This window comes from Suricata suricatta, chromosome 8 (assembly GCF_006229205.1).
Source record: "Suricata suricatta isolate VVHF042 chromosome 8, meerkat_22Aug2017_6uvM2_HiC, whole genome shotgun sequence".
NCBI classification, from domain to species: domain Eukaryota; kingdom Metazoa; phylum Chordata; class Mammalia; order Carnivora; family Herpestidae; genus Suricata; species Suricata suricatta.
The window spans coordinates 40,902,237-40,922,054 of record NC_043707.1 but is presented as its reverse complement, the minus strand read 5'-3'; the positions used below and the strand labels follow the sequence as shown (position 1 = coordinate 40,922,054).

The 19,818-nt window shown below is 52.1% G+C and overlaps 2 protein-coding genes across 2 annotated transcripts in view; both read left to right on the top strand.

The window, feature by feature from the left end:
- LOC115297590 overlaps positions 1–3,292 on the top strand; it is a 4,241-nt gene extending 949 nt beyond the window's left edge. Inside the window, exons 2-3 of the mRNA XM_029945780.1 lie at positions 325–607; positions 3,160–3,292. Of these exons, the coding sequence (XP_029801640.1) occupies positions 325–607; positions 3,160–3,292 (416 nt within the window). The remainder of the gene's footprint in view (positions 1–324; positions 608–3,159) is intronic.
- On the top strand, positions 312–9,245 carry PLEKHO1 (pleckstrin homology domain containing O1). Its single transcript, XM_029946652.1, has 6 exons — positions 312–471; positions 3,198–3,272; positions 5,231–5,371; positions 6,057–6,161; positions 6,532–6,633; positions 7,658–9,245. Exons 5-6 carry the CDS (start codon positions 6,625–6,627, stop codon positions 8,360–8,362), a joined length of 714 nt encoding a protein of 237 aa, XP_029802512.1. The 5' UTR covers positions 312–471; positions 3,198–3,272; positions 5,231–5,371; positions 6,057–6,161; positions 6,532–6,624; the 3' UTR covers positions 8,363–9,245.
- Positions 9,246–19,818: the final 10,573 nt, after the last annotated feature.

The window sequence follows — 19,818 nt, the reverse complement described above, 5'->3', positions numbered from 1 at the left end:
CGGCGCGGCGGGGAGCGAGGCTGCGGGCGGGGGCGGAGGGCCCGGCTGCGATCCCGAGGCCGCCCCCCGCCCGGCCCCGGCCCCCGGCTCTCGCACTTGTTTATCGGGGGGAAGAGACAGGGCGGCCGCGGGGGAGAGAGTTGCCCAGAGTGCAGACTCGCCGAGTCGTGGGGAGCGATCGCTGGGCGCCCCTGAGTCCAGCTTGGGGGTGGGGGGGCGGTCACGGGAAAGAAGGGGAGAGGGGATCCGAGGGGGGGGTCGTGAGGGACGCAAGGAGAGGAGGCCCCCCCCTAACCGGACTCTTCTGCTCTTGCCCGGGGGCAGGGGCCTCAGGATGGAAACCATCCGTCCGCACCGCCAGAGAAGGTCGGCTGGGTCCGGAAATTCTGCGGGAAAGGGATTTTCAGGGAGATTTGGAAAAACCGCTATGTGGTGCTGAAGGGGGACCAGCTGTACATCTCCGAGAAGGAGGTAGGTGTCCTCTCCCACCTCTGGACCTGTTTTCTCAAACATTCCCCGTTTTGTCCCTCCACAGGGGACTTCCTGACCTCCGTCCTCCCCCTGCCTCCCACCCGCGTTGTGTTCCAAAAGCAAGTTCAGCAATTCGGTTGGTCTCTACCCCCATCAGATCTGCAGAGAAAGGTCACCCTTTCTCATGAGACCCGAGTTGGGATTCGAAGTTGAGTGTGCATCTTACTTAATGATTTTTCTCTGCAAACACGTTTCTGACAACCCTAATAACCCCCCTCCCGAGATGTCCCCAAAGTTCTAAGTGTCCCCTGTTGCCCCCTAACCCTGCCCTGGCAGCTCGCTGAAGGTAGGATATTTTTTTCCTGGCTACTGCCGCTGAAAAACTCTCTTCAGTGTCTTCTCCACCCCTTCCTGTCCCCCCTACCCCAAGCCAGCTAGCCTCCTCTTTCTTATCTGTAGAAGGAAGGCCTAGGCAGGTCGTATCACAGATGCAGCTGCCCCAGTCACAAGAAACATGCCCATCCCAGGGTCCATCTCCTGTGACCTCAGGTAGAGCATCCATGCGCGCAGCTCTTTCTGATGAAGCCAAGGTTCCTAGCCAGTGACCAAAAAAATAAAAAGCAAGGAACTCATTCTCCACCCTTCCTCACTTCCCCCATTTGTATCAGAAAGGAGACAGTCACGAACTCCTTTAAGTCTCTGCACAGTTAAAACGAAACCCACAGTCCACATTCAGAACCTGAGCCCAGATCATTGAATCCAGACTCTTCTCCCTTTTCACCTCCATAATTCTAGAAACCTGTACCGCTTGAGACACTGAATGGCCCCTCCGTGAGTCAGAAGTCATTCCAGCCCCTGCTTCTGAGACTGTGTCGGCACAGCCTCGGAGACTGTCCCCCTCTCCCCTGGCAGGATGGCCCTTCCTCCCCCGATCCTGTGTTCCCTCACCCCAGAGGCTACTGGGAAGTCCACCCTGAGTTCTAACCTCTTCTGCTTTTTGTAGACTATATTTAGGTAAATAAATCCTTTTATGGTGTTGAAACAGACACACGAGCAGTCCCAGAGAAAGTATGCATGGGAACATCTACCTAGGCAAGTAGGGAAGGACTGAGCCTTGCCAGGGCCAGAGAGACACGAGCTCTTCAGGGTGTTTCCACCTCACTGGTAACACTAAGCCGGGAACTTGGTGATGGAGGGAGGTGAGAGAAGACTCTGATAGCAGGATTTTTTTTTTAATACCCTTATTTATTTTTGAAAGAGAGAGAGACAGCATGAGCAGGGGAAGGTCAGAGAGAGGGGGAGACACAGAATCTGAAACAAGCCCCAGGCTCCGAACTTTCAGCACAGAGCCTGATGGGGGCCTCAAACCCACAAACCATGAGATTATGACCTGAGCCACCCAGGCACCCCAGCAGGATTTATTTATAAGGGCTATTTCTCCCAAATCCTATAGGAGGTTTTCCCACAGCTTGCTGGCTTTCCAGTTTAGAAGATAATAAGCAAGTGTGTGTGTGTCTCAAAGTGTGTCTCCTGTATTCCCTGAACTTCATAATGGCAGGAAACTCCGGTGAGCAGTTGTGCACGTCAGAGGGCAAGCATGGGGAGAACAGGGACAGGGTAGAAGGAGGAAGACTTTCTTTCTTTTTTCTGTTTGTCCAAAGAACAAGAGTCTGGGGGCGAGAGAGCATGCTTGCTCCTAGGGTGTGGAGGAAGGAGAACAGAGACAGGGGGAAGGACAGAATGACCTCAGCCTCCAGGGCCTGATGTCCTGTGAGTCAGGAGCATCTGACTGGTCACGGGGCCCTCTGGCTCTGCTGAGGAGGGCGCAGGAGAAGTGGGCACCAGCCTTCTGGGACTCTTCTTGTTGGGAGCCGTGCCACAGTGGGCCTGGGCTGAGGGCAAAGCTGGCCAAGGACTCTAGGCTCTACTCTGTCTGCTTCCCTTGGGCTCCAGACCTAAGAAATTCAAGATTTGTTCTTGGATGCAAAGTGTAACGTTAGTATGAGAATATTCTCAGTGCTGCCTGTACTCTTGGCTTTTCAAGTCTGTTGTTGTTACTTATAAAGGTAGGGTCTCCCACAACTACCTGCGGCAGATAAATCCTGCTATATTTGTTGTTATTAATCATTTTCCTCGTTCTCTGTCAAAGGGCACCTTATGATCTTGGGGCTGATGTATGGGAACAGAAAGCAGATCCTAGGGAGAGCCCCTGGTGGAGGAGATGAGGTTCAGGACCTCTGTTTGGCAAGGGAGAATCCCTTTCTGCAGGCCTGACGAAGGAAAGGTTACCCTGGGAGATGGGAAATTATAAATGAGGCTTTGGGAATCTGATGGAGGAAAAACCATACAGTTGTTTACAGAACAAGGGCCATGGAGTTGCCCAGGCCCTTGCCCTGTCAAGGCCTGACCCCTGTCACTGTCCCCTGCTTCCTGGAGCTCCTTGTCAGCCGTGTCTGAGGCAGAATACCCCCGCCCGCCCTGCCCTTCTCCCCTTCCTGTAAGGAAAACAGACCAAGTAACTCTCCTCCCCTGGCTATGAACACACACCCAGCACTTTCCTCTCCGGGACTTCTGGTCTTAGCTGATAGCCTCCAGTCCAAGGAGGAGGGGCGGGAGGACCATGCATCGCTCTACCTCTCTCCCTGCCCCGCGTTTCTGGGAATTGTTCTCTGATCCCCTTGCCAACAGCTTCTCCACTTGCATCCACAATCTTTCCCGGCCTCTAGTCACTTCCCAGCCTGAAGCCCGGAACCCGGGGAAGGGGAGAGTCCTGGAGGAACCACGCTGTGCCAAAGCGACAGGCAAGGACAGCAGTCACTGACGCTAACTCTTAACGAGGCTGTGCGCTTAGCCCACCTCCCCGTATCTACCCATCAGCCCCTGGGCCCCACATGGCCCACCAGGGATGGGGCACAGGGGAGGGAAGAGTGAATCCCTCCCCTCCCCCACCTTGAGGGTGACCAGAAGGGGGAGGGGAAGGGGGGGGTGATACATGAAGTCACCTCCCCTGCCTACACTTCCTGTTTTGGCACTTGGGAACCTGTTCCCATGGTGGGGCGGGGGGGGGGGGGGGCATCTTCTGAGGAAGATTCGAGCCTGCTTTTATCTGTTTGTTCTTTGTTCAGTCTTAACAAGACCAGTGCTGGTGCATTTCATCTTCTGTCCCACGAACATGGCCCGGCTCATTCCAGGGCCTTCCAGCCCCCAGCTCAGACAGCAGAGGGTACAAGGGCTTTCTGGCCCAGGCTGCTCCATCCGGGCCAGTGACTGAGCCCCCCTCTTCCTGCAAGCCAGAACAGTCTGTGAGCCACGGCTTCAGGGGACTAGGGCTATGGGGAGCATGTAGTAGAGAGGAGAGAAAACTTGGAGGCTTCAAACAGACTTTGGGGCGCCTGGGTGGTTTGGTCTGTTGAGCATCCCAACTCTGATTTTAGCTCAGGTCATCATGGGTTGTGAGTTCGAGCCCCACATTGGGCTCTGTGCTCAGGGCCTGCTTGGAATTCTCTCTCTCTCTTTCTCTGCCTCTCCCCTGCTCAGTCTCTCTCTCAAAATAAACAAACTTTTTTTTTGATAATGAAAAAACAAAACAGACCTTGGCAGAATATTACTGCAGTTTACCTTGTGGCACTCAGCAAAGGCTGGCTGAGGTCAGAGGATATGGATAGAATTTTGGTCTCTGATTAGACCTTCAGCAAGAGAGTTGCTCTCCTGGCCAAATGCCAGCTCAAGCTGCTAAGGACAGACCCAGGGTGCAGGAGAGATCCCACATGCAGGAAGGGCTAAGTTTAGACACAAAGAAGGACTTCCCGGCAGTAAGGGGCTTAGGCGCTCCAGGGGGAGCACAAGTCTGAAATTGCTTTCTCTAGGAACAGCATAAGTGCATCTTTGTCTACAGAGAGGTAGAAGGCTTATTTTTTTAGTCGTTTTAATGTCTTACTTATTTTTGAGAGCGTGCACACACAGAAGCAGGGGGGAGGGGCAGAGAGAGAGGGAGACACAGAATCCAAAGTAGGCTCCAGGCTCTGAGCTGTCAGAGCTATGAGCACAGAGCCCAACCCAGGGCTCGAACCCACCAACTGTAAGGTCATGACCTGAGCTGAAGTCCAACGCTTAACAGACTGGGCCATCCAGGCGCCTGGAGGTGGAAGATTTAAATGGGCTGTGAAGCTTATGGGGTGTCGCCTGGTCCTTCAGTGCCTCGGAGGGACAAAGGAGAGCTAAGAGGTACAGGCAGATTTTTCAGCCTGTCTCAACGAACTGGACACAGGGGACTGATGTTTCTATGGTGCTCAAGCTCCTGAAAGGAATGAGGTAGATGACTCTAGAATAGTATGTGTTTGAGGAGGAAGTCAGGTCAGGTAAGAAAGCCACGGTGCAAATGTTTAACAAGTCTGGGGGGGCGGGGGGGACCAGAGGCTGCTGTCCAGGTCTTGCTTTCCTCAGGATGATAGGATTAACCTGTTAGCCGTGTAAGCTGTGTCTTTTGAAGGACAAAACGGGGGTCAGGGTGAAGAGAGGCATCCTGAGGCTCTGGAAACAATAGCTTAGCTGAAGGGAGTGCTGACGACAAGGGGTATAGACCGAAGCCCACGGGAGTCCGTGAGTCTGGGCCGGAGGGCTGCCCCAGGGCTGGGCCGTGTAGGCCTTGGGTAGGACAGCTCCCCCCACCTCCTCAGCCCCAAGTTCGGACTGAACTAACCCTCTGGGGGAGGTACGAGGTAATTTTACCCTCCGCACCTCACCTCTGCCCCTGCCCTAGGTAAAAGATGAGAAAAACATCCAAGAGGTGTTTGACCTGAGCGACTACGAGAAGTGCGAAGAGCTGCGGAAATCCAAGAGCAGGAGCAAGAAGAATCACAGCAAGTTCACGCTCGCCCACTCCAAACAGCCAGGCAACACGGTGTGTCCCAAGGCGGGAGCCCCGGGCAGGGGCGAGCCCCTGCCCTGTGCGGGTCCTGCCCCTCTGCTCCGGGCTGAGGCCTGGACGCCCTCTCCCGCCCACTTTCGTTATGTAACCCCAGAACATCATGGCCATTTCCTTCCCCTCCAGGCAGGCCAGCCTTTAAACTGTCCAGCCACAAGGATCATCTCTCTCTCTCTCTCTCTCTCTCTCTCTCTCTCTCTCTCCCTCCCTCCCCCCCCATTCCTCCCTCTCTCTCTCTCTCTCTCACATCTCTTGGGAGAAAGTCACTTTACCCTGTACCCTGATGGGTTGTTCAAGTTCTGAATCTAATGTCTCTTGTCTGAGGGAACTCTGGGAGTTCCTGTCACACTCTATTTACTCAGACCCTTAAAGATCCTTATTTTAGTGCGTGTCAGTTACCAGACCTCCTCTCATTCCCTCCAGCGCCGTGTCAATGCCCACTACCCTTCTTAGCTCTTCCTGGTCATTCCTACAACAGCCCCTGAGGCGCGCCTCTCTTGGGGAAGAAAGGTGGTTTCCTTAGGTCGTGGGTGACTCCGGAAGCAGAACCTCTGTCCTCCTAGAAGCTGGGTCTGAGGGAACGAGACAGTCATTTCTGACTTCTGCACTGTCATTGTGAGGCCCCAGCCATATAGCTCAACCAAGAATCTCTCCCTCCCAGGCTCCCAGCCTCATCTTCCTGGCAGTTAGTCCAGAAGAGAAGGAATCATGGATCAATGCCCTCAACTCGGCTATCACCCGGGCCAAGAACCGCATCTTGGATGAGGTCAGGGGGCTCATTCAGAGGGCAGGAGCGCCGGCCCAGAGACCGTAATTGTGACTCACTGACGGGGGAGACCATGGGGTGGGCCCCACTCCCTCGTCCCTCCCCCAGCTCCACTTCTTTAGCTCCCTTTAAACACCCCCTTCTCCTGCCTCTGAAGTCCTTGGGCCACAGCCCCTCTCCCCCTGCTTCATGACGCCCAGGCTGGCCTTGGAGTCCCCGCATGTGTGGTGCCGGCCTCGCCCTCAGTTTTTCTCAAGAGCAGTGAGCGGGGTGGGTTTATTTCCCAGTCCAGGCACGCTCAGGCCTCAGGGGCTGCTGGGTGGGGACAGAGTCTCTGAGAGCTCCCATGACTCACAGTGCATCTCTTCAGGTCACCGTCGAGGAAGACAGCTACCTGGCCCACCCCACTCGGGACAGGGCGAAAATCCAGCACTCCCGTCGCCCCCCGACGCGAGGACACCTAATGGCCGTGGTACGTAAGATCGTAGGAAAGTAGAACTTGCGGAAGGGCCAGCTCCACGCCTATCTCAGGCAGGACGGTATCGGTTGGAAAGGGCCGGCCCGAGGTGTTCGTGGCACCACGGTCAAAGGCTGGGGAAGTCCCTCTACCTGTCTCCCAGCCTGATTCCTCCAAATCAAAAGTATTTATTTAGCACCTGCTCTGAGTTCCTCCGTGACTGTATCATCCTCTGGGGGGAAATGAGATCCACCCGCAAGGAAAGTGGAAAACAGAAGAGGTGACTATAAGGGAATATAAGCCACTGTTCGGTGGCTGTCTGTCCCGACGGGTGACAGTGTCAGGCACCGCTGTCGTTCCCAGGAGGAAGGTTCACCTGTAACACACAAGAGTGTGGCCCCTTCACTGTCCGAGCTTTCGTCTCTAGGGAGAGAGCCAGTCGAGTGTGTAGAACCGGACAGAACAGGGTTGGGGCCTCGCTCTGCGTGTTACTCAGCCTCCGGGATTCCCTGGAACTTCACATCTCCAGCAGTAACGTGGGGCCACAGTCCCCTTGCCCGGCTGCCGTGAGGCACGATTGAGACGGCGTATGTGTCAGCATAGGTGCGGCACTGAAGACCCTTCATGGTTTTTTACTCTTGTATTCTGGAAATAGAACAGGTTTTATTTGAAGGCAAGGGGTTCGGAGGTGGTTGGGCTGTGTGGCTTGGAGGATGCCGACGGGAAAGGGCAGGTGGGGTCCCCTGTGTGTGTCAGCCCCATTTCGAGGCCTAGAGTCCGCCAGTCAGAGGAAAACTGAAGTTTCTCTTCAGGAAACTCCCAGGAAAGCAGAGAATGTGGGAAGTAAGCAGGAGCTTTATATTGCAGAAAAATGAGAGAAGTGTTCAAAGCGCCGTCAGGGGAACAAGCAGGAGTGACAACCAGGAGGGCCCAGCAAGGAGGAAACGGCCTGTTTGTGTCGCTCTTTCAGGCCATGTCCCTCCCGAGGGCCCCACTGGCGGCCCTTCTCCCTTTTCACATCCGCCCTCTGCCTCCGCAGGCCTCCACCTCTACCTCCGACGGGATGCTGACCTTGGACCTGATCCAGGAGGAAGACCCTTCCCCTGAGGAGCCGACCTCCTGCGCCGAGAGCTTCCGGGTGGACCTGGGCAAGTCCGTGGCGCAGCTGGCAGGCCGCCGGCGCAGGGCAGACTCCGACGGGACCCAGCCGTCCTCAGAGCGAGCGAGCAGCCTGCCCCGGGCTCGGGAGAAGCCAGACCGAGGGGCCACCTACACCCCCCAGGCCCCCAAGAAGCTGATGGCCGCAGAGAAGGGCCGCTGCGCCTCTTTGGAGGAGATCCTGTCCCAGCGGGACGCCAGCCCAGCCTGTGCCCCCCAGCTGCAGCCTGAGGACCCCTCGGCCCTTGGGCCACCCCACCCGGGCCAGCTGTCCCGGATCCAGGACCTGGTCGCCAGGAAACTGGAGAAGACTCAGGAGCTGCTGGCCGAGGTTCAGGGACTAGGAGACGGGAAGCGCAAAGCCAGGGACCCGCCTCGGTCGCCTCCCGATTCGGAGTCAGAGCAGTTGCTGCTGGAGACCGAGCGGCTGCTGGGAGAGGCCTCGTCGAATTGGAGCCAGGCCAAGAGGGTGCTGCAGGAAGTCAGGGAGCTGAGGGACCTGTACAGACAGATGGACCTGCAGAGCCCCGACCCCCACCTCAGGCCTGCCGCTCAGCACAGTCAGTACCGGAAGAGCCTGATGTAAAGGCAGGGTACGGCGGCAGCTGGAACTAGGGGGGGCGCACGGACTCTGATCCCCAAGTATTGGAGGATAAAACTTTTTTATTTACCTCAGTCCAAAAAAGAAAACAAAAACCACAAACTCCATTGCTCGTGCTGATGCCCAGCGCCCTTTGCACCCTCCTTTCCTCCCTGGTCCCTGTCTGACGCCTGCATTGCCTCAGGTGTGAGGAGGTAACCCCTACAGTGGGGTTAGGAAGCTTTCAGGTAGAGGAGCGAGAAAGGGGGACGACGAAGGCAGAGTCTGACCGGCCCCACATACCACCCCTCTGAGGCGTGGGGGGAAGGTTCTCTCGAGGACATGTGAAAGCTTGAGTTTGTGGGCAGGGTGGTTCTCTTAGGTCCCATTCCAGGATTTCAGTTGGAGGGTGAGCTTTCAGCACCCCAGCCCCAGCCCTAGGGACGGGAAAGCCTTTGCCACCTGTCGGGGCACACAGAGGTGACGCCTGCCCCAGCCAGACACCAGCTTCCTGCCTCGTGGCCTCTGACAGACTGAGCCGCCTGGAATGCCCTTCCCTGCCATTTCTCTTTTAATCTTCCACACCCTTCCCAGTACTGATTCAGATCCAGTGCTGGACAGATGGGATTGATTTGGTCCTTGGTGAGGGGGGTGCCCAGTGCAGGGAAACTGAGGACCCCCAACCCCACAGAAGAGCCCCACTGAGAACGAAACTGATTTGCAGTGCACGTGGGGCGGAACTGAGGGGAAAACCAAATGTGTGTGTGTCCATGTTCCTCTTTTTGACCAAGCGAGGGCTTGCTGTAGCCTCCCCCTCTCCTTCCTCCAACCTCTTCCAACGCTCATCGAGCCCCAACTCTGGCAAAACATCCTGATGCTCACACCACCACCTTCCTGGCCAGGCCTCTCTGTGTTCCTGATGGTAGATTCCACACGCTCGTGTTCTTTTGTTTGTTTCTTTCCTCTGAAGTCCCTGAGATCAGGTTAGCAACAGTGACAGGGTCCAGAGAAGGTTTGTGAAGGCAAGAATGGTTTGGGGCAAAAAGGGGACAGAGAGCTTCATGAATTGAGTCAGGGGGTTAGAAACCACTTTGAAGTATGTGCAACCCTTGCCAGTCCCTTGACCCTCTTCCCTAGACCTTCTCTGGCCTCTAAGACCTAGAGCCTCTCGGGGGGTGACAGGAAAAATGGGATAACACGCGGACAGACCACCTGGCATTCCTGGCAGTGAGGCTGCCCTGATGGATGTTCAGGAAAATGGGGTTAGGAAGAAGGAAAGGAGAGCCCTCTGGGTGAAACCCCATTCTTATGTCTGGGATGCCCCTCCCAGGTCCCAGGTAAAAGCGTGATGGGGGACTGTCTCCAGGCTGAAGTTCTTGCCTCCAGCCCTGCACCGTGTGATCCTGATCTTCCCTAGATCTGTTCTCTAAGCCAGTCCTTTCCCTGAGGAATGTGTATCGTACTTGGGTGAGGAACAGCACCCCAAGATTCACCTGAATGTTGTCCCCAGGGTCTCCTATGGTTGCACATGAGGCAATCAGTCTGCAGACCTGTCTTCCTCCAAATAGGCTTTGCTCCACTAAACCTAGCCCAGTCAGCAGACACACCCATTGTCAAATCAGGAAAATCTTTCCCTTCCTTATTGCTCCCTCATAATGAAAAAGACCAGAGTGAAAAGGACATGTATATCCCAACATGCCGATTACCTGTGGCTCCCAGGGGTGCTAGAGCACAGAGGGGAGCAGAAAAGAAAGATCTGCCAGTCACTGGGCCCCTGCAGTCTCCAGGCACCAGAACCAGGCCCCAAGGTAGTAAAACGAGCCCAGCTCTGGAACCAGACATCTGGGTTCACATTCTGACTTTTTAGTTACAATGCCCTGAGCAAGAGGCATTACGCTTTCTGGGTGTTAGTTTCCTCATCTGTAAAATGAAGAGTTCTTGTCCGACAGGCTAAGAGGATGTATGGGAGATACCTAGTGGCTGGTGAATGGCCGCCAGCACTGAGCAAATGGCTGCTGGGGCCACAGCTGTTGCTATTCTTAGTTAAATGACTCTGTGGGCTCTGCGAGGCTAGGGCTAGGGGACGGTTGGAATGAGGCCTAGGGCATGGGGTTGGTCACTGTCACTTTGTTGGAGTAAATGAGCGGAGTCTACACGCGGTGCCGCAGCCTTTCTTCAAGGAGGGCCTGTGCTCAGCTGGAGATGGGGGAGGCGGGGAGCCAGACCTCCTGTCATCATGGACTGCAGAGATGGGCATCAAGCTGGCCTTCCCATTAGAAAACTAGCTTAGGGGGGCCCCAGGATGGCGATCAGTTAAGCGTCTGACTTCAGCTCAGTCATGATCTCCTAGTTCATGAGTTAGAGAGAGCCCCGGGTCAGGCTCTGCTGACAGCTCAGAGCCTGGAACCCGCTTCGGATTCTGTGACTCCCTCTCTGTCCCTCCCCTGCTCATTCGCGCGCTCTCTTTCTCTCTCTCAAAAATAAGCATTAAAAAAAACTAGCTTAAAGCGGACCCTGAAGGTGGGCTACCGGCACAGTCCCTGTTAGCCCAGAGCGAGCACAGGCAGAAGGACAGGAAGACAACAGCCCTGGGCCCCAGCTCCCCCTCTCCCAGGACTTCTGTCCCCCCATTTCATCATCCTAACGTCTTTACCTGCCGTTTTGCCCCCACTCCCTTCTGGTTGCTGGGTTCTGGGGTAACCAGCTAGACTGAGTAGGGGATTTGAGGCAACTTGCTTGGTGTACCATTACCAACAGACATTCTTCAGGGTGTGAATTTATTCGTCCTCCCTTTCTCTCCTCCGTCAACTGTGCTACATCTTCTCTTACACAAATGAACTAGAAAAGGGAGAATCTTTGGGATGCCCAAGGATGGGGAGATAAGGAAATCCAGGCCGCAGAGCTGAAGCCAGGTAAGGCGTGGAGGCAGGCGAAGAACTACATGTCACTCCATATGTGACAGTCGCCTCAACTTTGCCTGTCACTGAGGTGGGCATTTGGGGAACAAGCGGGAAAGGTCCGAGGTGTGGGCCTGAAGAGCTGACGGGCTCTTGTGCGTGTTTCTTCGCAGGGCTCTAGGATGGTTAGAGTGAGAAGAAAAGGGGAAACCCCCCAAGTTTCTCTAACTCCTACTCCAGGCCTTCTGAAACCAAGCCAAGCCTGGAGCTCTGACCCTACGGAAACAGCTCTTGCCCTCCCTCCCAGCCCCTATGTCAACAGCATATTGTACCTGTCTCCCCTAAAAACCAGTTCTCCGAAAACCTCTCCCTTTTCTACACCTCTCAGGCAAGCAGACCTAGCCCGATTCCGTCCCCCACCCCAGGCTCGGCTCCAGCCGCCTCCCCTTCTCACCCGCGTCCCCAGCTCGGTTCATTTCTCTTCCTCCTATCTTCCCAGTTCCCAGGCTCCAAACCACAGCAGCCAATCCCTGGCCTGCTCTGGAGCCACACCATATAAGGAGAGGTTGGAAAGAAACCCGAGTAAATGCAGGAGCAAACATACACGCACGCACACACGCACCAGCACACGCACACACCCTAGAGTTGGCGCCCCCAGACTCCGTGTCCATTCTTCCGCGTGAGGGACTTCAACCCCAGCGCCCCCTGTCCCGGGCTCAGCCCACCCACAAGAGGAGGAACCTGTGTGCCTTTCCCCGCCTTTGTTCACGCCCCGCCCCCACCATCCCTCCAACCAGTTGCCTCTGACCTAGATTTTCTGCACTAATTACAAGCCTAACGAGAGCTAACAAACACCCGACTTGGCACAGCTGAGACCCTTGAGGTCAATTAGTGCAACCAGCTCAGTTCAGAAAGTGAGAGATGGAGCCAGAAAGTCCTGTGCGTGCCTCCCCCCAACCCCAACCCAACCCTGGCCTTGGAAACAGGCAGGGGGAGAATGCAAAAATTAGCAGGACCGGTTGGAAAAGAGAATCTTGGAGAGTTGACAAACGTGCGGAGAACTGCGCTGAAGCTGGAAAGAATAAGAGTCCCAGCTCCTCTTATCAGGAGGGTAGAGGTTGGTGCAGCGACAGAAACGAGAGACATAAGGCAGTTTTCTTTTTCTTAAAGACAATAGGGAGCACAGGAACTCAGAAGGGTGGGTAGCCCTAGAATCTTGGTCTGCACCAGTTTCTAACGCTTCTGCCCTCTTGGCTTTGAGCAAGTTGGGGTTGTCACCTCTGTCTTTCCTGCTGGTTTGGAATAACTCTGAAGTAACCTCTTTCTTTCAGAATGCTACCCCATGCTTGCTCTTCCTTCTTCCAGATATTAAAACAATGAGAGCAAACAGCTCCTTCCTCCTAAGAAACTCAGGAAAGTGTAAATTAAGGGGACCAGGTCTGGGTGAGCGACGTGTTGCGAGGATGCCCCCTGACCGTCTTCTAGTAGAAGAATGAGAAGAAAGAGTCGGAAGGAACCTGGTGGGCAGGATGATCCACAGAAGCATCACTTCTATATGTGGAGGACTCCCAGATTTGCTTTTCGGGCCCCAATCCACCTCTGAAATAAAGGCACTGACAGCCACATGCCCATTTGACATCTCTACTTCAGTGTCCACAGCCATCTTAAACTTAACATAAATGTGGAAGATCTTTAAATAATGGTCCTTGATGAATCAGCCTTCCTCCATGCTCTTTTGCACTGTGAGTTTACCCTTACCCCACTTGAGAGGCATTGCTGTTTCTCCAGCTGCCATTTGAATCTGGGCTTGCTTTGTTTTCACCAATGGGATCCATCACTGGTGTAGGTTCCAGAGCTAGAACCCTAAGAGGTCTTGCGGTTCCCTCGATGCATGTGTGAAGCTTGGGCTAGCTGGAGGATGTGAGACCATGTGGGGAAAGAGGGTCCTGAAACCACATGGAATCATCCCAACATCCAAGCCTCCAAAAAACACTGGCTAAATGTAGCCCACTACAGACAACCAGACCAGACAACCAACTTTCCAGTCAATAATCCACAGAACTGTGAGAAGGTGATAAGTCATTGTTGTCTAAGCCACTAAATTTGGGTGTGGTTTGTTATTCAGCAGTAGATATGGAAACAGGAAGAGTATGTGGAAATGGGATACTGCCGTAATTAAAACCTAAAACACATGACATTGGCATTGGGACCAGGGAGCAGACAGAGGCTAAAAGGGCAGGCAGCAAAAAGACTATTAGTAGAGGCTGGATGAACAGGGAGAAAATTGTTTTTGGACACTCGGAGAAAGGGTCACCTGTGTTATAGAGTGGCGGAATAATTTATGAAACCATCACCTGTGGCCCTTGGAAAATAGAAAATGTTCCTAATGAAGTTGTTGGAGGTGGCTGAGGGGATTTCCAAGCAGAATGTTGACAATACCAATATGCTTTTCTTACCTGTAGACACTAAAATATTGAAAGAGAAAGGAACTAAAGAAGGAACTGGTTTTCAAACAAAATTTGAGGGGGGAAATAATAGACAGGAAGAGTCTCAGCCAGAAGAAACTGGAGAAATTGAAACCCTTGTGCACTGTTGGTAAGAATGTAAAATGGTGCATCTACTATAGAAAACAAAATGGTGGTTCCTTAAAAAACAAATTATCACATGATCTAGCAATCCCACTCCTGGTATATATCCAAAAGAACTGAAAACTAGATCTTGAAGAGATATCTGCTCACCCATGTTTATAGCATTATTCACAATGGGCTATAACTCAAGTGATATGGAAGTAACTCAAGTGTCCATCAAAAGGATGAATGGACAAGCAAAATGTGCCATATACCTATAATGAAATAGTATTCAGCCTTAAAAAGCAAGGAAATCTGTCATACGCTCACATGAATGAACCTTGAAGACATTGTGCTAAGTGAACTAAGCCAGACACACAAAAAAACAAATGCTGTATGAGTCCCCTTACGTGAGGTCTCTAAAGTAGTCAAATTCATAGAAACGGAAAGTAGATGGGTGGTTTCCAGGGGCTGGGGGCAGGGGGAAATGGGGAGTTGTTTGATGGGTACAGTTTCAGTACTGCAAGAAGAAAAAGTCCTAGAGCTGGTTGCACAACATGGTGAATCTGCTTAACACTACTGAACTGCACACTTAAAAATGGATAAGATGATAAGTTTTATTACATGTCTCTTAACCTCAGTTAAATATAAAAAGTTTTAAAGACATTTTCAAAATGTCATGATCCGTTGCCCAGTTCTAGGAACCTGAAATTGTTTTCATACCTGAAATCTATTGAATGAAAAAGTGGCGGAGTCCCAAGGAAGAAGGACCGTACAGCAAGTAGGTAAGGGGATAATTCCACCAGTCCTTCTCCCAAAGGAACTTAGAGCCATTTACTTGGGTGACTGTAAACTAGGGGAGAGGGAATATCCAGTACAACATAAGGTCTGAAAGGATATTGATATTCCGAGACCTGAAATGTCATTGTGGACCCTCACTAGAGTCATGGACGATGGGCCGAGTCAAAATGAAGGCCTGGCTGACGTCCATCTCAAGGTGCTCCGTGGACCCACCTGGTGGTCATTGCCCCAGTTTCTGAATGTGTAAGTGGAATTGATACATTTGGCTTTTAGGAAAAGCCCTACAGTAGGTCATTGGTTTTTGTAAGAGCTGTTACAGGGAGGGGGCAGGGGTAGCTGGGTGGCTCAGTCCATTAAGCATCCTACTCTTGATGTCGGCGTTTCGGCTCAGGCATCCAGGATCTGGCTCAGGTCTGGATCTCACAGTTCACAGGTTCGAGCCCCACGTCTAGCCTGCATTGGGCTCCACACTGGCAGTGCAAAGCCTGCTTGGGATTCTCTATCTCTCTGCCCCTCCCCAGCTCATGTGCGTGCTCTCTCTCTCTCAAAATAAATAAACTGTAAGATCTATCAAGGTAGGGAAGCTTCTGAAATTGTGCCCCTCTCCCCAATTTCATACTTCTAAAGCAAGATGGCAAATAAAAACAATATCCCAGAACAAACTGGTGGCTGCCAGAGAAGAAGGAAGGGGGAAACTTGGGCAAAAGGGGTGAAGTGGCTTGAGGGTGGGTGGGTACAGGCTTCCCATTATGAATGAATAGCTCACAAGGATGAAAGGCCCCCCATAGGAAATGTGGTCGGTGGCGCTGGAATAGTTACACGTGGCGCCAGAGGGCAGCCACACCGTCGTAAGCATAGTATTCCTTCAGAGCTGTCACGCCGCCATGTTGTACACTGAAACTAATGTAACATGGTGTGTCGACTATACTTCCATTTAACATATATATCCCGTTTCAGAGGAAAGACCGAGATCAGCACCACCCTTAAAGATCTCGAAGGATAGTGGTCTCTATCATACCTCTGTTTCATTTGCCCGTCTGGCTCCTGCAGGAAAGAAATGGATCCTGGAGAGCGACCCTAGACCACAGCCAACTCAGTGCAAGCCCCGATTGCAGCCATCGTACTGCCTGTGATCCCACTGCTAGAGCAGGTGAACATGGCTTCAAGCACCTGATGCGTGGCCGGGGATTTAACATACACATTCTTCTTTATCTCAGTCAGGAGAGAGGCTCAGAAATAGCACTCACACAGACGGAACAACATTCATTTAGGTCTTCCCCCCAGGGCTAGAACAACTCCCCCAATCTATGTCGTGATGTATCCAGGAAAGATCTGGACCATGTGGACATCCTAGAGAACGTCACATTGACCCACTGCCTCAATGACATTATGCTGATCACCGAGAAAGAGCAACAAGTGGCTCCAGAAGCCTTCACTCAAGAGGGTGGGGTATAAACTCTGTGAAGATTCTAGGGACCTCCCCCATCAGTAGTTTGGGGGACCCAGTGGTCAGAGGCACGCTAGGACATCCCCCATAAAGAAAAGACAGACTGCCACATCTTACATCCCTGTTACCTGGTGGAGCTCTTTGTTCCAAAAACAATATGTTCGACACCTAGGAATACTGGTCCAGCCCATATTCTGGGTGACACGCAAGGTTGTGGCTTTGAGTGGGGACTGAGATGGGGATATTGAGCCTGACCAGCAGAAGGAAGTGGAATGCTACTATACACCTGGGGAAGGAATATGTATGCAACTCAGGCAACCCACACGGGCACCTCTTGGCACCCTATTGCCTAATCGTGATGTGAATGGCAAGTGTAGCACAACCCCCGGAGGGTGAGGTTAACAGAGGCTCAGACTGCCTCAAGAATAAAGGTCAAGGTTACCCAAACAGGTAAGCCATCGAGACTGGCAGAGATGAGAGTGGAATAATCTCTGGCAGAGAAAGAGAGAGAGAGAGAGAGAGAGAGAGAGAGAGAGAGAGAGAGAGAGAGAGAGGAATATGGAGTGGATGGTGGAGCAGAGAGATAAGTTACCAGCTCCAGCTCGAGACTGGCCTTGCAATAGCCTGCGGCTAATCCCCTGCCCATCCTTGAGGAAGTCCGTTTAGGAAGAGAGCTCACCAGCACTCTGGAAGGCTACCCCTCGTCTGTGTCTGGAAGGTGGATCCACACAGCACAAGGGATGGACTGTGATGGCCACAGAGGTATCCTGCTGACATCTGCCTTCAGGAAACAGCTTGTGGTGCAAGAAGTGCAGTCAGCTATCAGCCCTCAGCTGCTGGAAGCTTCAGGCGGTCTCGGTTTTCAAGCCAGGACACACCCCTGCCTGGCAGCCCCAGCGGGGCACTGATGGCAGAGCAAGGGGTCACCAGGGCCTGAACGTTTCTGTCTAATGGGAAATCCCGTCATGAGAATCTTCGCCCTGGGGATCCCCAATGGGTTGCCAAAGGTTTTATCTGCATTTCTGACTGAGGTTCTCACTGCCCAAGCCTGTTTGCTCTCCCCTTTCCTATCACAGGATACTCCCTCCTGAGACCCCTTACACTCCCCACTCCTCAGCATCTACCTCCCAGAGGACCCAACCAACATACCTTTCTTCCTCTTGACCTCTGGGTGCCAACATCTAATCGGTCTGCAAGTCTTCTGGCTATCTAGTATCTGACCACATCTAGTGTTGTTCTCTGCTGTACTCTGCCAGGCCGTCTTCATCCACATAACTCCACATAACCGCATGCTCTCTGATTCTCTCTCTGCTTCAACTCTGCCCTGTTCAGCAGCAAGTGTGTCTTCTTTTTTTTTTATTTTTTTAATGTTTTTTATTTATTTTTGAGAGACAGAGAGAGAAGTGGAAACAGGGGAGGGTCAGAGAGAAAGGGAGATACAGAATCCGAAGCAGGCTCCAGGCTCTGAGCTGTCAGCACAGAGCCGGACACGGGGTTTGAACCCACGAACCGCAAGATGGTGATCTGAGCCGAAGCTGGATGCTCAACCGACTGAGCCACCCAGGAGCCCTTGGGCGTGTCTTCTTAAAGCAATCCTTGTCATTTTGTTTTAAAGGATGGCATTTTTAAAAAAGTGTTTATTTGTTTATTTTTGAGAGGGACAGAGGGCGAGTGGGGAGGGGCAGAGAGAGAGGGAGACCGGGAACCTGATGCAGGGCTCAAACTCACAAATCCTGACTTCACGACCTGAACCAAAGTCAGACACTTAAGCCACACAGCTGCCCCTGCAATTCTTGTAATTTGCCTACTTAAAATTGTCATATCACTCTTAAAATAAAAATCCAGACTCCTTTTCCTGCAAAATAAGGCCTTTCGTCTTGCACACCATGCACACCTTCCACCTTAAATTATCCGGATCCAGCCACACAGACCTTCTTCCTATTCATCAAACACACCAACCTCCTTCCCACCTCACACCCTTTCTTTGCCCTTGCAATTCCTTCTACCTCAAAAACATTTTAGTTCTCTTCCTTAAAATCTTTATTCAAGTGTCAGCTCCTCTGAGAACACTTTATTCTGTCCCTTCCAGGGGAAGCACCCCTTTTGATGGACTTGCTCCATGTCACATCACTACTTGCTTCCTTCAATTCCTTCAACAATTACAGCAGTCTAATTATTTGCCTCTTTTGCCTCGGGCCTTGACTCATTCACTGTTCTGTCCCAGCGTGCTGCATACAATGTAAATGCAACAATTATTTGTGTAATGAAGAAGTGATTAAACAAAGTCCCAGTGGAGCCCCTGCTACATTCAGCCCCACCATTTACTTCCATTGTAACAATATTAATATATCTCGATGGCCCATCACAGTTTTTAAATCGCATATTATTTTACACACTTTTATTTCTTGGTCTTAAGAATTAACCCTGTGAGGAAAATAGAACAGAGATGATCCCCAAATAAAGGTTTTAAAAAAAAACTTAAGCTGACAGAAGTAACCAAACTAGAAAGTGTCAAAATCAGAATCTAAAATCAGGTTTTGGGGGAGCCCTTGGGGGGCATTGTCGGTTGGGCATCTGACTTCAGCTCAGGTCATGATCTCACGGTTCAGGGGTTTGAGCCATGTGTTGGGCTCTGTGCTGACAGCTCAGAGCCTGGAGCCTGCCTCAGATTCTGTGTCTCCCTCTCTCTCTGACCCTCCCTGCTTGTGCGCTCGCTCTCTCACTCTCTCAAAAATAAACATTAAAAAAAATTTAAATCAGGTTTTGGGAAATGCAATGATGTCTGACACCAGCTATCACCCCCAAGTAGGCCAAAAGTATAAGGGCACCGTCCTCACAGGGTTGCCTTCAGACACCCGTCAAGTCTAATTTGCTAGAACTACTCACGGAACCCAGGAAAGCACTATACCTACAATTAAAGTTTTATTATAACGATACAAACCAGAACCAGCCAAAAAAAAAAAAAGAGAGAGAGACAGATGGAGTGAAATCTGGGAGGGGCCCCAATACAATGCTTTTGGTCATCTCCTGTGGGGTCCTGGATGGCCCCACCTCCTCTCACCTACAGTGTGTAACAATACTTGAGTGTTGCCAACCAGGGACACCTACCCACGTCTCTGGTGTGTGTGTTTCTGTCGAGACTCTTATTATACCTGCCCACACCATGGACCCACTGTCTCCACCTCCTCCGGGGGTTGGACTTGACATAGCATGTTCCAAAGCCATCACAAACCAGATTGTCATACTGTCCAGTGGCCAACCCCCACTCCCCAGAGCAAAGACACTTCTATGAAGCAGAACACTCTTGGTGCCTAGAGATCACCTCCCAGTAGCCGAGGGCCAAAGCCATACCTCTCTTTGGGTACAGGTAATTCTTGGGGTGCCTGGGTGCCTCAGTCAGTTAAACATCTGGCTCTTGATTTTGGCTCAGGGCATGACCTCACACTTCCTGAGTTCAAGCCCTACATCGGGCTCTGAGCTGACAGCACAGAGCCTGCTTGGGAGTCTTTCTCTCCCTCTCTCTCTCTGCCCCTCTCCTGCTTGCACTCTCTCTCTCTCTGTCTCTCAAAATAAATTTTAAAAAAGTTAATTCTTTGCAGGGAAGCTTTGCTTTTTTTTTTTTTAATTCCAAATCTAGTGCTCTAAACATACTGTTCTAATCTTTGATGTCTTAAGTCTTCGCTCCCTCCCTCCTCTCCTACAATCCACTCCAGATCACATTACCCTGGAGAACTAAGAAGGATGAGCAAA